The following is a 20,332-nucleotide window of genomic DNA, read 5'->3' on the forward strand; positions in this document are numbered from 1 at the left end:
TTTTCTTGAGCCCCCGTCGTCTGCCTGATTACCCGAAATGCATACACGGGTGAAATGCTTAACTCTTTAGAATGGGAATTATTTTCAGCTCCGTCAAGGTGGCGAACATTTAAACCCGACCTTTTGAATGAAACATAGCCTTGTAACGTACAAAAAGGCCCGAACGTAAAAATTAAACTAATTATAACAGCTCTTTCCTACACATTGGATTTGTGCTTTTGCATTACAGCTTTTGCTGAGCGCGAGAACAATAAACAGCATTCCGCTTGTAATGAGATTAGGCATTTTATTCGCTAATCATGTTCTCGAAGCAATTTATTTTTCCCATTAGTTTGTGAGGCGATACAATTTTGTCGGTACAAAAACATGAATCGATGTATCCGCACTTTGTAAGAGATATTTTAAAGATTTATCAGATTTACCTATGATATTTTAAAGACCCGTTCTCAGATTTACCTTGGTGCAAGCAGCCATTTTTAAACGTGCGATGCACCAGCTCGAGATGAAGCTGTGTGATTGCGGTGTTGCTAGGGTAACGGCTCGAGTTGCAGCGGTCAAAGTGTGCGGTGAGCCAGGGCCACCGCAAATCCTTACTTCTCAAACGATGGTGGTGGTCGAATGCAAAAGCCCTTAAGGATACAAATGCTCAGCAATATGTCTCAAATTAGCCTAGTGAAGCAGAACAAGCAATAAAGTTTCATCGGGGAAGTTCACTTGCACCGTTCTTCCCAAAAAATCACCATGAACAAAGAGCGATGAAGCCCACCGCAAACCGACTCGAGCAGATTTGTATAAATCACGCAGCGTTCAAGCAACATTAACTATGGATCACTATAAAAAAAAAGTTTTCCAAAATACATTCCACACAGCCACCCTTCGGTTGGGTAACATTTCAGCTTAAAGAATCCTCTCCACCAGACGTTGAGGCCAGTTTGATTGCTGCTGGAAGTAATTACTTTTGGGCTTCATCACCCCCAAACACGTGCTCCAACTACGCTTCCATTTGCAGCCTTTGCCGGCCGAACTTTGCCATCATTAAAATCTAATAGCCAATTTAGCTCTCGATCCGAACCCGTTGCCATCCTTTTCGCAGTCTCCCTTCCCGATCGGTTACTCCCCGCAGTGGGTGAAAGCTTATTCCTGGCATCAAGCGTTCGCCTGGTCCTTTACGGAAACTTTCACCCTCAACCACATATTGACCACAAATAGCACCGGCTTCGGGCGCTCTGATGATGTAATATATGAAGCGTTTTTTTCTCGCTCTCTCTTTCTCTCTCTCCCCCTTTCCCTTTTTTACATCAGTTTTCCCCCATGGTATTGGAAAATCGAAGCGGCCGCCGGGAGCGAGAGCGAGCTTCCGTGCAATGATTGTTAATTCAATGCACATAATCTGTAAACTTTCAGTGCGCCATCGTCCCCGCCTCGTGGGAAGGATCTTGATCCGCATCCCGAGTGCACGCGGTGCAGTGTGCATGCATCGTAACCCAACAGCACCAACAGGGGTCCAGAAAAGCAGAAAGGCACTCGTTCCAAAGCGCCGAAGGGGTTGATTGTAAATTCCACGCCGTCGCACGAAAGTTTGACTTCGCAGAAGGATGTCCTTTCTTCCCACCGGAAGTTGCGATCACCTACTCCACCTCGACAATTGGGTTAGCCTGGAAGGCGTCCCGTCCGTTGGTGTTCGCTAGATACCAGTTGATTCACCGTATGAAACGGTATCCTCGGGCTAGGATGGTTTGATCCCCACCGTTTCCCAAATGGGGAAAACCGTGATCCCGCATCGTCGTCGGCTGGTGCCGTGTAATACTAGGGATCCTTTGACGCTTCCCATCGGCATCGGCTGCGAATGTCGAAAGCTGCGACCGCAGCACGGGTGCGGGACCCAAACAAACATAGATTACCTTCGAGTGCAATTCATTCCACTTTCACTCCCGGGAGTGAAGCGGCGAGGCGATGAACAAATATTTACCGGAACCGGAAGTACCGCTCTCGCTCCCCTGGGAAGGCAATTTTCTTTGCATCATCGCATCGAACAGTGGAGATTTTTCACCTCCAGGACCGCTCGGAATGGTGCTTCATATTCGTCTCACCACGCGCCAAGGATGCTCGAATCCAGTTCAGTTACGTTTCAACTAATGGCTTACTATAGATTCAACTAATACGCCGCAAACCGGTTCGGATAGCGAGAGAAAAGAATGACGCATACTAACTCACATTATTGCAATTCCTTTGCCATCAATAAGTGTTTTCCACACAGTCTGTTGTCACGAGCATCTCTCAAAAGGTCGCTAGTAAACATTTCACACGTATATAACAACTAAAACAATCATAAAATCGACACACGGCGTCAAAAAAAGAGCTTACTTTTGTAATTCCGAAACACCTAATCCGCGCTCTCGAATGGGAAGTATCACCATACGAGGTGTTTTCCCTCTTTCTTTTCCTTTCATTTTCTCCAAATAAACCTGCTTTCGTTGTCACTTTATGCCCCACGCCGCCGTGTTTGTCGTCTTCTCTCCTTAACCTAGCGAATGCATTCCCGCAGAAGCGGTGCATTTTCGAAGACGCTGCAAAGAGCTTTGAAAATTGTATTCCTTTCGATTGAGAAACTAATTCGCCATACAACACAAACCAAATCGATTTGTGGCGATTCCACCTGAACCCATCGCATGTTGCACATCCGGTTGCACAATGGTCTCCCGAGCGTATATTTCCCGCTTGGATGCCATCGTCAACGCCGTGCAGCTGCAGGAAAAGCACACACACACACACACCGAAATGGGAATCGATCGAATTTACGGCAGCACGACGGTGGCCCGGTGGTGCATTAAAAGTGCACCGGTTGAAATTTATCAGACCACCAGCTCGCTGTCCCATTTTCCGTCGTTTCGTTCGTTTGTGTCCTTCCGCTTTTCCTGGCAGCTCCCTCGAGGGTTGCCTGAACGTTACATCTAACGTTTCTCGCATCCTTTCTCGCAGCAGGATACGTTTCAACGCGCGATCCTGCGAGATGCGAAAGCACTGACAACTCTTGGGCCGGTTTCCCTTGGCACGATCCGGGCGAAACTCCCATTTTGCCCTACTCGCCAACCGACCGGCTAAACTTCTTGACCCACACGGTTACTACTGGTTTGCCAGTTGCGGTTTTCAGAAAGTGAGCAGATTTTGAGGCATCCGTTCCAAGGACTTCTTCCTCCCCCCGTGTGGCTGAACGTTAGGATGAGTCCCCAAAGGATGAGTCGAGGCATTCATTTCTCACTGTCTGATCGCTCTTAAACCATCCGTCCACCCGATCCATCCACCGGTTGGGATGGGTTTAAACTACACACGCACCGTGTCCTGGGTCCGCAGTTGGTGCCTGGCACCAAATGTCTAAAGTTTTAATTAGTTTCTGTCCTCGATTTATGCGCTCACTGGGACGGTGACCGGTGCGGTCAAGTTCACGAGCCACACGAGCCTCCGGGTCACATTTATGAGTGTTCTTTCTCGGTGCAGTGTCTTTTTCGGGTGTTGGGAGAAGGTTTAAATGTCCGTTCCAGAACGCATCGCACATTTTATTAGCAGTTTAATCGGTGATCCTTCCCTTCATTTTGTGCTTTTTTCTTTGTCGTTTACTACCACCCGAACGTGGGTAGTGAAAAGTGACCGATTCATTGGGTTTTCCTTCAAACAAACTTATCCACTCTCGCAGTCTGATTCCCGTTTACACGCCCAACAGAATTACTCCTCACCAAATGCTTATGCATCGCTTTCAGTAACGTCGTGCAAAATGGGCGAAGCGATCGCCGTTGCGGCACGGAAACATTTGTCCACTTCATGCGATCACACTGGCGGTTTTTCTGTCAGCTTTCAGCCAGTTCTAACGGCACCATCATTTCTCTTGCTCGTAAATTCATTTCACCACGTCCCAATCCAACCGCCCACTTCCTCCATTTTGTTCGCGAAATATTTCATACCATGACACTGTCCGGGTGCCGCCGTTCAACCGTGCCCTGGTTGACCCAAAGATTTGCACCCCCCGAATGCAAGCACGGACGTGAAGCACTTTGTGGAGCAAGTTTTGTGATGCCAAGCGACGTGTAGTATCGTGTTTGCTTCCTTTGGATGCTGCTGCTTGCTTTTTTTTTGCAATGCATTCTGCAAGTTCAATTGCCCTTTCCGGTTCGAAACAACACCGCAGCATCGTGTGGTGAAAGCGAAGACACGATGTGATAAGTTTTCGCCTCCCTTTGCGAAGGCACACGAAAGCGATGGGAATGTTGGAGGCAACAGCAGCACGAGATATTTTCCTTCTCTTTTCGAATTCGCTCGCAGCACGCGATACATTTCGGTGGTACTGACGTGTTTGCAGGTAAAGAGGCGCTCTGTTAAATTGCCGGCTGGCGGGTTGCTTTCTTTTCTTCGCCGGTGTAAAGTTACACGTTCGGACGGTATTGGTTGCGCTTGTTCACTGTGCTTCACCGATTATGCCACAATTACTTTAGTTAGTTAGTTTTTTCTTTACAAAACGTAAAGCAGCGCTTTCGGCAATAGCCAATCAGTAAGTGTGTGTATAAACAAGCCAAAAGTTTAAAGAAATGCACCGTAAAGAGTAACTATAGTTACCGGATGCCCTTGCTGCCGATAGATGGCCCCCTTACCGGTAGAAACTCCCTTTTGTGGTGAGATTATTCCCAGCATCCCCAGTCAACCGTCAGCACACCGGGACTCTGCTGCAGCAGAAACCATTCCCGCGAGAAACCTTACCGTACGTTGGTGCATAGTCAACGTCACGCGCCGTTTCCAGCTCGGGGAGCATCTTGGAAACAATTAAATTGACTGCTCACTAGCACCCAGGATAGTTGACGGGTGGATTAGTGCACGAGTTCCGTGCTGACTGTGGCAAGACGCGACTCTTGACGCTCCAAAAACCATAGCCCCCCATGGGAGCTATTTCCACCGTCGCGTATCCTGGCGGACGAATAAAACCATCTCCCCCACCGGGAGACACTGGGTGAGGTTCCCTTCTAAACCCTTCAAACGCCCCCTTCCTTTTCATCTGCCCTCACTCGATAGGGAAAGTTTTTGCGGGACTGCACCCGAGAAGGTCTGCGCTTGTGCAGCTAACGTTATTATTCAACCTCTTTTACTGGCGGTGCAATGGGCTGCGATTAAGTGATCCTATAAATTGTGCCACCCGCAACGCAAAGTTGGTTGAGAATTAATGTGCAGCGTAGCGCCAGTGGCAATAGGGGCGTGTGCACGAGAAAATGCTGCGATAAACAATTCGAGCACTGGCCGGGAAGCTCGAATCTTCGTCGGCACCAGTCGGTTACGTTGCATCGAGCCATGAGCAAAGTAAGCCATGGCCAAAACGTCATGTAGTCCTTTGCGACGAAACGCGTCAATTTTGAGAGCCTGTTTTACAACTGCTAAAACTCAGATTGTTGTGATCATTTTCAATATCCCGAGTGTCAAAAAAAAACTCCTACACACAAAAAGGTAAGCACATTTCTCCACAATGACGAACACAAGCACCTTTACGAAAGGGATTTACTTTTATTCATCACGATCATAATATAACCTTCTCATATCCGTAAATCATTTCCAGCAGCGCACTCATAAACCCCAAAAGCACCGCTAACGCGTAGGTAAAACTTTTACTTTTACGTCGCAGTTACAACTCGCATGATGGCATCCCAACGGGGGAATATCGGCCGTCCTCTCGACACTAACTTTTCGCAACTTTTATTGATGAATCATCACTCCCTCGCGCTCGAACTCATCTTCTGTCCGTTTTTGGCAGTGGCAGTTTTTTCTTTCCTACTTCCGAACGGTCCCGTTTCCCGTTTAAGCGTATCGTTATCGCGCCGCATCAAAGCGTACGGTTACGGCACCGGAGCGGCCATCGCTTCGATCGGATCGCATTAGCACTCATCATTCCGGAAAGTTCGTCGAGAGTGCTGTTGCTGCTGCTGCTGCGGGAAGCTTTCAGATTCGTCCGTGCCAGAAAATCTCATTACGACGCTGATTACGCTTAATTATGGCCCAGCCGGATCGATCCAGAACCGACCGCCATGGCTTCAGCCTGCGGGGGCATATCTGTGCCCCGGGTTGCTTGAAACAATTCCGCAACAACTTTTCCCGACCGGCTGGGCCGCACCGCCAGCATTGATGGATTCCGGGTGTATCTCCGCATAGGTGGGTTTCGATGTCGTGCTGGGTTTTTGGTTTCTCTCACACGTTAAAGGAAACCCGGCAGCGGATGGAAACATTTCCGTGATGCTGTCGAGAGCCGTTAGTGCCGTAAATTTGGCATCGTTAAAGCTTCCCTGCTGGGAGCCAAGTTTGTCCTAGTTTCCGTGTGTGTGTGCTCACGTTCGCGTTCGGAGCAGCCGCTAGAGGGCACTAATGGAACCCAGCCACCGCACCTTCACCGGGAGCTGCGAGCGGTTGAGCAGAGTATGCTCAGGGTCACGCAGCCAGGTCAGCAGCATCCGACTGGGCGCCTCCATCGGATGCCATTTCCACGCCAGCGACGACCGGAGACGGCGCCATTAATAGCTGATCCTTTAATTGATTGTTTTCCGCCGACAGCTTGCAATTTTCTCGCTGCATCGTTTCGATCTTGCGCCGCAACTCGTCGGTCACCGCGAGCATCTCGCGTTTCCAGCGCTCCTTCAGCTGCTCGTTGTTGGCTAGCAAACGCTGCAGGTCCTCCTCGCGGGCACTGCACGCCCTATCACGCGGACCACATACCGAGCGGCACGGGAACGCGAAGCGATAATTACAAATGAAACAAAAGAAAACAGCGATGTGAAGCGTGTAACGATCAACCCCAGACACATCCGGCGCAATGGGATGGAAGATGGAAAGCGAACGCAAACGCAATGCACCCCTGAGAGCGTGTGTTTGCTTTTCCTTCTCGCTTGTGGAGCGGTGAGGGAAAAAGCAAACCATTGCCCGGGAAAACCTCCGAACGGACTAAGTAAGACATTTTTCCCTGCGTCTAATCGGAAAACCGCATCCAAGTGGGAAGCAAGGCCTTGGAACGAAATGCCAACAGTTTCTCGGAACTGCAGCACTTTGTTTGAGCCAACACAATTGATGGAGTCCTTAGGAAGGACCGAGCGAATGGGCCACTTGTACTAATCCCGATAACTGTGCGTCCGGATGATGCAGGCAACCTCCTGCGGTGCTAATGTTTATCCTGTAGTATCGAGCGATCGTTATTTGCCCAAGCGGTTTCAAGAGCTGTCCACGTGAGATCTATCAACGCGCCCGGCATATGTGCGTATTTGCTTTTAATTTCCCATCGTGCTGTTTTATGGGTGGTTGTTGCTGAGGATGTAGCAATTCCTCTGCGGCGTTCCATTCGAACAGCATCCCATTACGTTGTAATACGCATAGTATGTAATACGTATGATATGTGGAAGCATTCGTGATCAAAACTAGGAAAAACAGAGCATTTCTTATTCAAGCTGCTTATCTGAAGCTGCGAATTAACTGCATGATTCTTCGCATCTAATTGAATTGAAGCAACAACGTTCGTTTCGCTCAATCATTCCAAAAACGAATGTACCAATGCAACTTAAAAAAACATGTAACGCCAATAATATACATGATCGTGAATGCGAACACAATGTCTTTCCAAACAATCGGACATAAACAAATTATATGTTAGAGAACTTATTATTCTTGAAATTGTCTCCTAAACATCAATTATCACAGACCTTATTTCCAGTTAGTATTGGTATTCAAAAAAGAGAGCCTCAAAAAATTAAAGCTCCCAAAAGTATTACAATACTCCCCTTTTTTGATTGCTTCAATTCTTGGCCACCTCAATGGATGCAATGCAGTGCTTCACACAAACTCCGCTTCCGGGTCAGCGATTTTCCGACGTCACCAGTCAACGGCAAATGCTGCGAATTGTGCTTGCTGGTGGAAAATCGTTTCCTTTCGTACTCCGGGTTGCCTTTACCTTGCAACCCCCATTTGCTTTGCTCATTAACAAACGATAATGGAAAATATGAAGCAGCGCAGTCGCACACACACACCGCAATGTGGGGCGCAACACGGAGAAAAAGATTAGCGAACCAATTTCCTTCCATGCGGTTCGAGCACCCACCCACTCACCTATTGGTTTCCTTTTCCTTGGCCATCGTTTGCTGAAGTGCTTCCATCTTGAGCTCCATTTCGATCTGGGTAATGCGAGATGCAAGAACGAAAGAAGCAAAAGAAAAGCGCGATGTGAATGTGGTACCAGTTCCATCTCGCTCTGCCACACCGGCACGAAAAATGCCACCCGAAATGTCCCCCAATTTCCCACTTACAATCATCTTGGAAGCCGCCCGCAGGTCCGTGTCGAGGTTTTGGTTCGTTTTGAGCAGCGTTCGAAACTTTTCCTCCACCGTACGGGCTCGTGACTCCGCTTGCCCGGTGCGTGCCGCTTGCATCTCAAGAGCGGTTCGGGTTTGCTCAAGGACACGCTCGAGATCCGTGATCCTTCGTTCGTACCCACCCCGCAGCCCGCCGATCTCGTGCTCCACCTTACGTGCGGCTTCTTCCATCACCTGCCCAATGGTGGTGGCCAAAAAGTCGCACTCTTCGCGTGCGTCCTGTTCCCGCCGCACGATGCTGTCCTTCTCCGCGATGGCACTGTCCGCGAGCTGTAGGGCTTCCTGTACCTTCGAGAGGGCCAACTGCTCCCGGTTCATGTGCTGCCGGGCGAGGGCAGCCGCCGTATCGAGCAACGTCTCCAACTCCGATTTGTCCCGCATCGTACGCTCGAGTTCCGTCCGGAGTTGGCCTTCACTTGTCCGCAACTCGTCGATTGTCTTCGCAAGTGCTTCCGTTTCACGGCGTTGCGCTGTTTGAGAGTGGGGTGAATGAAAAGAAAACCCATCCATCCCGCACGAGATGAAAAGTGACACCGGAAAAAAGAGAAGCCAAAGCAGACGTTTGCGCACGTGTGGAAATCCCGCGGTATATTTGCATAACGCCTACCTTGTGCGGTTTCCTCGAGTGTTCCGACGCGTTCCACGGACGCCTGATGTTCCTGCTGGAGGCGCTGATTTTCTGCCGTTTTCCCGTCCAGAGCCGCGCGAACGCCGGCCAGATTCTGCTCGAGCAGCTGCAGTGCGGCCGTGTAGCGCTGCTGCTCTTCTAGTATACTTTTAGGCTGTTTCAGTTGCCGCCTGTACTGGTGGATTTCGAGCTCCAGAATACGGATGGTGCGTTGCGAGCTTTGCCACAGCTTCTCGAACGTTTCCTTTTCCTGCACCGATGGGGTGTATGTGTGTGTAAAAAAGGATTCTACGTTGAAACACTGCCAGGGGTTTATAGTGCTACTCGAAGCTACCTAAGAGCCGGAACGAACCTCCTTGACCAGGTGAATTTGATTCTGCTGGTTCCGGATCACCTCGTCGCTGACTCGTTTGTAATCCGGCTCGGAAAACTCCTCCTGGATGGGTCTTACAGGTGCGCCAAGAATTGGGCTGCCTCGCTCGGGTTCGAGCTGTTGCTGCAGGGACGCCCGGACACGCTCGTACTCTTGCCGGTGGGAGCGAATCTCCTGCTCGATGCCACGACACAGTTCGTTTATGTGCACCGGGAAATCACATTTTTCACGACCCTTCTCACGTGCGGTGGGATCCGGCACACCAACCGACATCACATTGGGGATGATTGGGTGATTGCTTTTCCTTGCGCTGCTTCTGCGAAATTGGCTAGGCCCTTGATTTGAATCTCAATTCACGTCGCAAAACAAGACAGAGCTCCACTTCGCTGCTGCAGCGTTTTTCTGTATCGTTGGTGGCGTTTCCTTGGCAACGGAAGCGAAGCCACATGGGGTACGGTTGCGAAGCGCGTTGCCACCAACAAACGCGCGTCAAATCAACCCCTTCGAAGGGGTGCATCAACCATACAACCGGGCTGACAGCTGTCAAACGTGCTGCGTCGTGTGAATAAAGGTGCAAGGCAGCGAAACGTGCGTGAGTTGAAAGAATCATCAAATTTGTCTTGCATTCGTGCGCCAACACACACACACACACACACACACACACACACCGGGATGCCAATTTTCCAGAAGAAGTTCGCACCAAAGATTGCGCCACCGCGAGGCCAACGTCTCAACATCGGTTGCCCGCCACCGGCGGAGGATTTGGACGACTTCCGGTCCATCTCGCTGAATCTGGTCGACAAGCAGCTGTGCTTCATCGATGGCATCTGGATGAATGGACTGAAGCCTACGGCGGGCTCCGCATCAGCAGGCATAAGCGGCCACAGCACCGACGACGTGTTGCGCATGAAACGTCGCCTGAAAACGCTCGAGCAAGAGAACAACATGCTGCAGGTGAAGCTGGATGTGCTGGTGGATCTGTTGACGGAAAATGTGATCGCACTGAACGAGGCTAAGAACCAATAATGGGACGCCACGTTCGACGGGACAGGCGGCGAATTGTGGATAATTAAAAATGTCGCACCGTGCGCTTGTAAAGCTTCGTTGTTTGTGCGGGCATGTTTTTAACGTACACGAGCTAGAATGATTCTAAATATTAGCCATTTTCACAGAAACAGCATGCACAAGAGTTTTTTAGGTTGCTTTTCGAAAGCTTTCTGCTTGCTTTAAAACGAGTATTGATTATAATAAATCGCCCTTGCGGACAAAACAAACAAAGTACAATTTTAATAAGAAAAGCTCATTGAATAAATAGGCTGTTGTACATAAATTGCTTGTTAGCAATGGAATATCAACGATTTATGACGCTTTTTGCCTTCACTATCTGAATTATCCTTACGTAAGTTAACGCGAATAATTTTTAAATTCTACACCATGGTTCATCGGCTCGTCGGATATCCTTCCGACTGCATGTTCTGCACTGTGTTGCTATAGGGAATGTCTCAGAATGTCTATCTAAACGCTGGGAATACACCGACCAAGGGTAAATATTTCCCATTTCTTTTTTGCTTAAAACACAAGCTCATGACCAACATGGGATGTTACGTTCCGTCCATTTTGCGTCTCACAAAAGCGTTCATGATCGGAATGGAAACACTTTCCCATGGTGGTTAAAAACAAAGCGTCAGTATACCCAGTAACCACCACCAAACAACAGGTCGGCCACAGGAGAACGTAACCGTTTGCAACGAGCATAGTAAAATGAAAGAGAAAAAACCACGGCCTCGTGGAAAGTCTCACCGTAAGGCCGCCAAAAAATGACCGCAGAGTAAATTCCGCTTAGCGAAGCTGGCAAAATTCCTGTGTGTGTGATGACGGGTGGATGGGGAAATCGTTTGTGCTACATTCAGCCGGGAAAAAAACTCCACGCCGAGAACAGCCGGCTATAAATACATAAAGGCCTTCCACAGGGCACGCTGGGGAGCAAAAATCCCGCTTTCAGTGATGGAAAACAACGCACCAAAACGCACCTAACTGTGCCGCCGGTGACCGGAAGGCATCGGTGGGCTAACGCCGGGAAATCGTTTCACCGGAGCGTGCCGGAGTATATCCCTTTTGTAGTAATTTATTTTTCATCCGCAACCAGCCAGGATTTCCCGCGGCAGTTAGGGCGCCGCAACCGCAAGGAAAACCAGACGCAACGTACCCGGTGGCTCGCTGTTCTATGCTTTCCGGTCTGGTGCTTTCGCAAAAAAAAAATTTAAATAAAACACAATACGCCGTCCAGCTAGAGCTGGATCACACGTGTGTGTGCTTTTTTTTCCGCTCTCAAAAACCAGTTCCATGCCATACTTTATTCACGCCGTCCATTTTGGTCTGCTTTTATGGCTTCAATCGAATGGGGAAGCTCAGTTAAAAAAAAAGGTGCAATGTTTGACGCTTTCACTTCAGTGCTCCCGAATACCCAAATCGGTAGGTGGAAAATGTGCCTCCAAAATGGGTAGAACCACACACATATCAAACGCCATCCTAGCGGGTGTTTTTACAAATGTTGGGCTGACTTGAATTTAACTTCCTTATTTTTTTCGAACAACTCTCACTTGATAAAGAGCCCGTGGCATTCGTTCACAAATGCACCTGTTGGAAACTGGTCGAGCACCCGCTAAAGAGATTTTTCTGACAGCGAGTTTTTCCAACCACTGCCGACGCCCCACGTAGCGAGGTTTTTCTGCCGGAAAAACGCGCACCTACGGCGGGATGCTTCGTTCAGCTTCCCTATCGTAAATTGCGCTCTCCAACAAAAGGGGTGGAAAAATAACATTTTCCTCCACTATGCAAATCCATCGTAGTGCAGGTGCCAAAGAAAGATACCACGTATGCAAGGATGCTGCAAGGAAACCCCAAACTCAATCACGAATCCCGCGCACAGTGCAGTGCAATGAGAAAACCCAAAAACGGACAGAAAACTGGAATCACACCGCTGGTGAAGCTGCTGAAGCGGATATTATCAATTCGCGTTAGCAACCAGCTGCTACGCAGCAGAAGTAACCAAAACGAGGTCGGATGTAATCTCGCGACGGCTTCGGTGTCAGCGGAATTGCTTTCGGGAAGTGCAGCGAATCCAGTGAAGTGCATTAGAAGAAGTTGAGCGTTGTGGCTCGTGTTGGAGATGATTCCCGAAACTCGGCGCATTGCAGGGATTGAAATGCAACTTTAAATCACTCGCTTTTCGATGCATAATTGCATAACGATGTTTTCGGCGCCACTGAGCTTTAGCTTTGAATATGCTTTTAATCATTATCGACTGTTTATAGGACATCTTTTTCACCGTAAAAAGGACGATTTTTGTCTGCCTGCTGAGTGCATCTCTCCCAACGAACGGCATTCCCGCGAGCGTTGGAATTTCATTAGTAACATTCTCTCAAAAGTGCCTTTCCAATCGAAACCCCCACGACGGTTGCCATCCAGATCGCTGCGTTTTCGTTCTTACCGCAAAAAGACCCCAAACAGCACCAGCATGCATGTTCCGACCGATTCCACCGACTGGTCGCCTGAATGCCTTTCTGCCTGTTACCGGGAAATCCAACCACTCGGTACGGACTGTGAGAACACTTAATACCAACGCCAGCATGACGGCTCGGGTTTTTCCTCGCCTTTTTTTCCCCACATCAACTGTTCCCCTAACGAAGGCTCTTTGATGCCGCGGAAATTGCACAGGACGCACCGCGGACGAAATGTCAGCTGCAGGAGCCTTTTCTCAAGCCAGACGCGCCGTCCCGCCGGTCAAGGACAATGCTGAATGGCCATAATCTCATTCCCAAGCCGTAGTCCGTAGTCCCCCCCCCCCCCCGGCCCTGGTGAGATCTGAAAAGCCTGCGCCTAAACCCCAACCAACAGGCAACCGATAATCAGAGCCTGGGGATTCCTTTATCTAGCCGTTTTCAACCGATGCCGCTGGCATGACGGGCAGCATCGGGAAGCCGTTTTTTGGCCCGTTCCGCCGCCAAGGTCACAACTTCCAAGCGACTATTCGGCATCTTTGGCCACCCAACGTGCCCACCCGTTGTTGCGCTCACACCACGGAGAGTAGTGGTCCAAACGGTTCACGGCAAACGGGCGCCATTTAAAGATAACGACGCCGTGCTTGAGTATTAATCTTTTTACTGCACGCTATTCGGGTGCGAATTATTGTCAGTCGGCAGCGATGGCGCTGTCAGCAGCAACGCGAAAGACAGATGGAAAAATGGCGCGCCGGTGATAATCGAAACACGCCGGAAGGCGGAAAGTAGGGATGGTTTATGACTCATTTGGAATGTTTACAGCAGAAAAACGGCACGGAATTGAAGCATGGGAAATCGGGCACGGTTCGAATTTGCATAACAAATCGGCGCGTTTCGCTGGACGGCAGTATAGCAGCAAATGCGTGTAATACCTACGAAGTAAAGCAGCGCGATTACGCGGCTCTAAGTGGAATGGGAGGGAAGGGGAGGAGGCTCTAAAACGCGGGAAAACTGACGTCAACAACGTGACGCAATGCTTGCTCATTTTCCTTTCATCGCGTTATCCCCATTGTGCTAGGATTCAGGATTTAATACTTTTATTATCCATACTTTATTTAGCCATGTTTCTAAAGCAAGACAATTCTTAGTTCACATTATTCAACGAAAAACAGACTCTCGGCTTTGTGTTTGATGTATGATTACGTCATTACGATAATAAAAATACCCAGCATAATAATAAGAGTACAATAAGAGTATACAAATTGTCTCAGCTATATCATGGTTATTGAGCTCAGCTATATAATTGTTTAGTGCAACATTTTGTTGATTGTTTTAAAATGGTATTCAAACTTGAGTGGCATTCATAATGACGTGATATGTTTAAAATTGCTTTTTAAATTCCATCATTACCTATCGGCCAAAATACAACAAACTTGCGATTCCCAGTAAAGTAACAGTAAAGCAACTGACGTCACTGATACCACAACGCATTCTTAATCCCTGCAATGTGCGAACCTTTGGCAAATATTGGCATTCATACAGAATTGAAAATAAAAAAAAATCAGATTTGCAATAAAAAACACACATTCCCAAAAGCAACACCTCCTTTTACCACGCGCGAAAATTCACCCCAACCCCCACGGTGCGTGTTTGTGTGCGCGACCGATCGCATACGGTGTTTACATTTTTCCTCGCACTCGCACGCTAGTGACGCATCGCGCTCCGTACATGCGCGCCATCGCTGCCCACACGGTCGAACGAGATATTATTTATCTGGCCGGAAAATCATCGCAAGCGGACGCCCAGTAGCTTAGTGTGTACGAGCCCCGAGCGCACTTGGCCACAGGTGGGTGAACTTACGCTCCGTCCGGTACGGTGGTGGCGAAGGAAGAAGCTACGTACGCACGCGATGGAAAGGTGGGGCTTTCCAGTCAATAACAATAAAGTGCGCGATACGGTGTGTTTACACGTTTCTCAGTCTAATTTTAACCGTCGACCCGTGCGGACATCACGCGCTCATACAAACACGCCCGTGGGACACACGCGATTGTTGAACCCCTTGGGCAGCAGGCTGTCGGTGTTTAATCCGCCTACTAAGGCCGCGTAATGGCGTGTCTCCACGCAGCGTGTCGTTTCGTTCAACGCTAACCTTCTCAGCTCCTTAGCTTCTTACTACGAACGGGCAAGGCCTACTACGAGCGCTGTTTGTCGCTTGAAACGTCAAGCGCAAGGTGACATCTGCATCCATTGGATGCAAATGAGTGATGCAAATTCTGCAGTGTGTGTGATAAAGGCGCGGAAAAGCGTGGAAAAGCAGGATACGGACTGCTGGTGCGTAATGTTGCTGTGAAATTTCCGCCACGCCACATTAACGCTTCGATCGTCAGCAAGTGTACTTGTCGTCTCGTAATAGTGGATTTGTTCGGTTTGGTCGCATAAATACGAATACAACGTCTTGCTGGGGATGCGTTCTTTCGGTGCTCGCGTATAGAGGAAAAATCGTGGCCCTGACCGGTTTCTGGTGATATTTCGCGCTTGTCAGATGCCTCCGATAGGGCCCAGCGAGATCGCCGATCAAACGGAAGCCCTCGACAAGCACCGAACAATGTACGCCGAACGTCTGGCGCGGGAAAAGAAGCACCATTAGCTGGAAAGCATAAAGAATCCACCCTTCGAGGTGCCCTTATCGTGACCGCGACCAGACCACACAGAGCTAGGTTGCTCGCGAAATATCGTGGCACGTTCGGTAGGTATGTATCAGAAGACCGTGTTGATTTTTTGATACCTTGCTGGGTTGATTTTGGTACACCGCTTATCAGCTAAGTGGGCGCGACAGTGCGTGTGTGTGTGTGTGTGGGAGAGAGAGGTTGCCGATGTGCCCTTATCAATCGGTCCCGATATCGCCCGCTCGCTGGTGGGTTGCGCTTCCTATCAACGAAGGTGTTTACCTTTGGCTTGGGAGGATCACGTCCTGGGGCTCGCTAAGCCTGGCGCAATAAAATTTAATGAAGCGTCGTGCACGGCCGTTTGTAGGTTAAATTGAATAGACTCGCTGCGGATTGTGGTTTATTTATTTTCTATTGCATACCCTTGGTCATCCGATAGCAGGGCTATCTAATAGTGGCCGCACTTCCCGGTCGGCTCAACGGACGACGCTGCCAATGAAACACTTTAGAGCTATTTTGTGGGCAATCGACAGCTTTGTATGTGGCATCGAGGGCACCATTTTTACCTCATGTACACATGCCTCTATACATGCCTGTTACTGGACGTTTAGCGTTGATTTTCAAATCGCGATTTCTGGGGAAATCAATTAATTCAGTTTTCGAAGTTACTAAGTTGAAAAGTTTTATTATTTGTTTAGATTATAAAGCGAGCTGGGCTATTCTGAATAAGCGCTTGAATTATAGTTGGTTTGAAAAAGAAATCAAATCACAAAAACAGTAGTAAAATCTTATTTGTAGCATAAGAACATAGCACAGTGTTTAATGTTCTAACAATTCGCTTAAAGATAAGACCGCTTTTCGATTGGGAAACTGTTACTTCTTCGCATATGATCACTTTATACCGATTTTTGCAGATATTTGCTACATGTACGGTCTGTAAATGATCATTCGTGCAATGCTGATGCTAAGAAGTGAAACCATAAAGTTATTGAATCACGATATCATGCTTCCTAAAAATTAAACAAAACGAAAAATGATAACAACGTGACATAAATGTTCCTTAACAAACACTGATGGTGCCGTTTTCTTAACCCCGCTTTTTATCATGCTCCACCCACACAAGAAGGCTCGAGAAGGTTCACCGAAAATATGCTCCACGCATGTAGCACACACATTGCCTAGGGCGCGCCAGGACACATTACATCCCCCGTTTCAACCACAAATCCACGCCCAGATATCGCCGTTTATTTGCCATCATGAAGCAATTCCATTTTCGCTTTCAAAGGCAAACTTCACCGTGATCTGTCTTCGTTTTTTTTTTTGCTCTCTTCGTCGTCACTTCATTCTCAACAACTTCTGGCCTAATGGTAACATATTTCAGCAGCTTTCGCTGATTACGCTTCTGCGAGCATAGGGATGGATGTGGGAAAACTTGCACCCCACACTCTGGGAACCGATTCGAGGGCGTTTTTTCATGTTTCTCTCGAAGGCCCATCGGGCTGGAAGGACTGTAGAGAAGGAGGTGAAGACAAAAAAAATCGAATAGGGAAACGCTCCGAATGGATCCGATCTTGGGCTGGAGTATCGTCTGCAACTGACAACTCATATCCTTCCAGGCCAGCTAGTCGGTGCATCCGGTTGAATGCAAGCATTTCCAGCCTGTGGCACAAGCAATCCACAACAATAAATGCACATAATTAAATAAATTAAAGTTTGCACAAACGCAACACACTGTAACGCCCGGGGGCGCCCTGTTGCAGGGAAAAGCGCCACTGTTCTACCTCCCCCCCAATGCCTTTCACCGAAATGCACTTCCCGGTGCATAATGCAACACTCACTTGCGTCTGCATCCCGATCGGAGTGCAACTTTTGGTTCCTCAAAGCTAGAAGCGAACCATACCCGGCTGGTGGCATGAATGAACGGGAGCTTACGAGAGACAGAGAGAGAGAGAGAGAGAGAGAGAAAATGGCAACTATTTAACTTCAGCCATTATGCAGCTGACATTTCACCGGCTTGCGCTTGGCTTCTTTGCCGCCGCTCCTGCCACGCAGGAAAGTTTCTTAATATCAATTATTAATTACTTCGTCTCCATTCGCTGCTCAAACTGTTGCGCATGGTTTGGAGAAAATGCCGGTACGATTACAATGTGTAAACTCCGATCTTTGGGTAAACGGGAAATAATGAAACGGAATAAACTATGCTTTGCAACTGATTAAAGCGCACTTTCGTTGGCTTCCGTTTGGAATGGTGTGTCGTCTGAGGGGGGCTTTTTTTGTCATCCAACCAGAATTGTTCCTCCGCCTTTAGCGCATCGTGGCCTTTTGCTTCGGCACGCAAAAAGTTTCCTGCGTAAACCATTCTAGTGGCTGGGATGTGAGCTTTGAGCTGGGGAATTTCGCTGCGGAAAGTTTAACCCGACAATGTTAACTTTTCTTCGTGTGTGTGTGTGTGTGTTTGTGCCTTCTGTTTGATGAGCTTGGTAGAATGAAAGTCATTCATTGCATTGCACTATTGAAAGCAAACTGATATATGCCCCTAAACGAAAGTTATGGTAATAATCGCGAAAAACGGGAGAGGTTTTCCACGATAAATAGAGAGCAAGGTAATGTTTCGCGTGAGCAAGCTTAACGAACGCCTGCAAGCAAATGCGAAACACTGCCATGTTAATGGCTGCTTTATTCCAGGTACGCGAAATGGGACAATTCGAAGCTGGTTGCTATAAATAATTCATTCATAAGAGCCATCGCCGCGGAACGAACGGCGAATGGAACGAATTACGAATCCTAATCCGACACTACCCACTCCGGCAGGCGAAGAAGGTCCTCGTGACATTCGTCCTTTTCGTCCCTTCGCAGCCTTCCAGCTCGAGCCTTAAGCGGCTTAAGGCGACACCGACCGACCAGCCTTACGGTGGGCTTGTGGGCGTTAACCAACAAAGAAAAAACGCTACACCACCGAAAATGGCAATCAGGGCACCGGCCCTAAATGAGCCAAGCGGCAGATTAGAAATCATACAAATTTTCCACCCACTCGCGCCCACCGCCGGGGCTCTAAGGGAGCTTGGGAAATTTAAATTTTCTGTGCTCGCAAAAAAGGCGCATCACAGGAAAAGCCACGTTCCGAGTTTCCCGCCACCATCGGCCTCGTCCTTGGGGCAAAACTTTCTCCCGCATCGATGTTTACACAATCGGGTCCTGCGGTTCCGGTTCCCCCTGCTTCCGTCCCGCACGGTTGGCCATTTCGATCGGCGGTTAAATTAGCTAATTCCAATCTTACAACGTTCACCGAACCGCAACCTGAGAGGAAAACTCTCACCAGCCCCACCCCGATGCGATGGATTCCGATGCTCGTCCTTTGCACTTTGGCAATGAATCAGCCTGCCAAGGAGCGGGACCGGGAAAGTCCTGCACCGCCCGGCCGTGGAAAACATCTCAACCAACCTGCTTTCCACTTCGGCTGCTCCCGCCCGTTGGTGGTCTGGAAGCTAAACATTTAAGAAACTTGTTATCCAACTTCCAGCAGGGGTCTGGCTTGGTTGCATTTACGGTTGCCGGTTGCCGGGGGGTCCGAAAGCGAGGAAGAGATCTCGCCCCCAACCCCCTCCCCACCCCCCCCCCCTCCCACGGGTGTCATCGGAAGCGGCGAAATATCTACATGTTTGCGCCGCATAAAGGCGAAATTACGCCTCCAGCTGTTTCGCGTGAATCGAATCGTTTTGGGGGAGTTGGTGATTTATATTTTTCCTTTCACTCGTGCGATAGCGCGGGGAAAATATGGAAAACACACGCCCCTCCCAGCATCCAGCAGGTCGTGCAGGTCGAGCTGGGGGACAGCTGGAAGCATATCAAACATCTTTCTCCACACGTTCCCGGGAGCTTTCTTTTCTTCTTTCATTCACCGCTTTCTTTGCTGCTAGTGACATTCCTTCCATCGTCGGTCGGTCGGTCGAGGGCCTTGGCGATGAATAGTTTCAGGTCGCAATAAATTTTCCATGGAATCGTATCATGCAGCAGAAAGAGAAAAAGTTTACTTATCTGCGAAGGAATCCATGGGCGGGGGCCTGGTTTGTTCCTGTGCTTTCGGAAGGCGCGCTAACTCAGCTTACACGGTGCAAAAAGCTCGCTTTGTCTTTGTCGCTTAGTAGGCGCTGGATTACAAAGAAACGAAGGGCGCGCTTGCTGAGATGTTGCCGAGGGAATTTTTTCTTCTGGAGGGAATGGAATATCACTCCTTGTCTGCTGGGTAATTACCTATATTAAAAGCCATGCTACAAAAGCCTTACTCTGAAACCAGCTTTCCGTTGCAAACATAAAAACATAGCAAAAGGACATAGTAACACAATGTAACATTTATTTATTTTTGTTAAGAATACAGTGGGTCTTATAAGATTCTCTTTCTTTCTCTCTATATCTCTCTCTCTCTCTCTCTCTTTCAGTCTATCTCGTGTTCTCTTTGACTCTGATATAACCGTTCTAGTTTAGGTACCCTACCAGACTCTTACCAGTCGATAGAAAGCGCATTTAAAAGCAATCAAGGGCAAAGCGCTGGCTAACATCATCTTTTACCGGGCAAATGGCTTTCTACAAACGATTTAAGAGCCAACATTTTGACAACCAGAGATTAGCCAATAGCTCTGCCAACACCAAAGCAAAAGAGTGCACCACAAGTGCATCGGTGCATCTAAGAAACTCGTTCGTTCGTTCATACTTCTGCATTAAATTTATGCCAGCCCCTTCTTAACTCATCGCTAAGCAGCCCCAACGACCCCATCCATTCCAATGGCCAA

General features: G+C 48.6%; 2 protein-coding genes across 2 annotated transcripts; one reads left to right on the forward strand and one right to left on the reverse strand.

Annotated features, from left to right (window-relative positions):
- Nucleotides 1-6,453: 6,453 nt before the first annotated feature.
- LOC128722156 (sodium channel and clathrin linker 1-like) lies at nucleotides 6,454-9,652 on the reverse strand. The gene is made up of 5 exons (XM_053815997.1): nucleotides 9,359-9,652; nucleotides 8,986-9,256; nucleotides 8,313-8,848; nucleotides 8,116-8,180; nucleotides 6,454-6,718 (listed from the first exon to the last, which is right to left on the reverse strand). The coding sequence occupies exons 1-5, from the start codon at nucleotides 9,650-9,652 to the stop codon at nucleotides 6,454-6,456; spliced, it is 1,431 nt and encodes a 476-aa protein (XP_053671972.1).
- Nucleotides 9,653-10,051: 399 nt separating this feature from the next.
- On the forward strand, nucleotides 10,052-10,405 carry LOC128720828 (protein chibby homolog 1). Its single transcript, XM_053814525.1, has one exon. The coding sequence runs from the start codon at nucleotides 10,052-10,054 to the stop codon at nucleotides 10,403-10,405; it is 354 nt and encodes a 117-aa protein (XP_053670500.1).
- The last annotated feature ends 9,927 nt before the right edge of the window (nucleotides 10,406-20,332 follow it).

Source organism: Anopheles nili, chromosome 2, assembly GCF_943737925.1.
Source record: "Anopheles nili chromosome 2, idAnoNiliSN_F5_01, whole genome shotgun sequence".
NCBI classification, from domain to species: domain Eukaryota; kingdom Metazoa; phylum Arthropoda; class Insecta; order Diptera; family Culicidae; genus Anopheles; species Anopheles nili.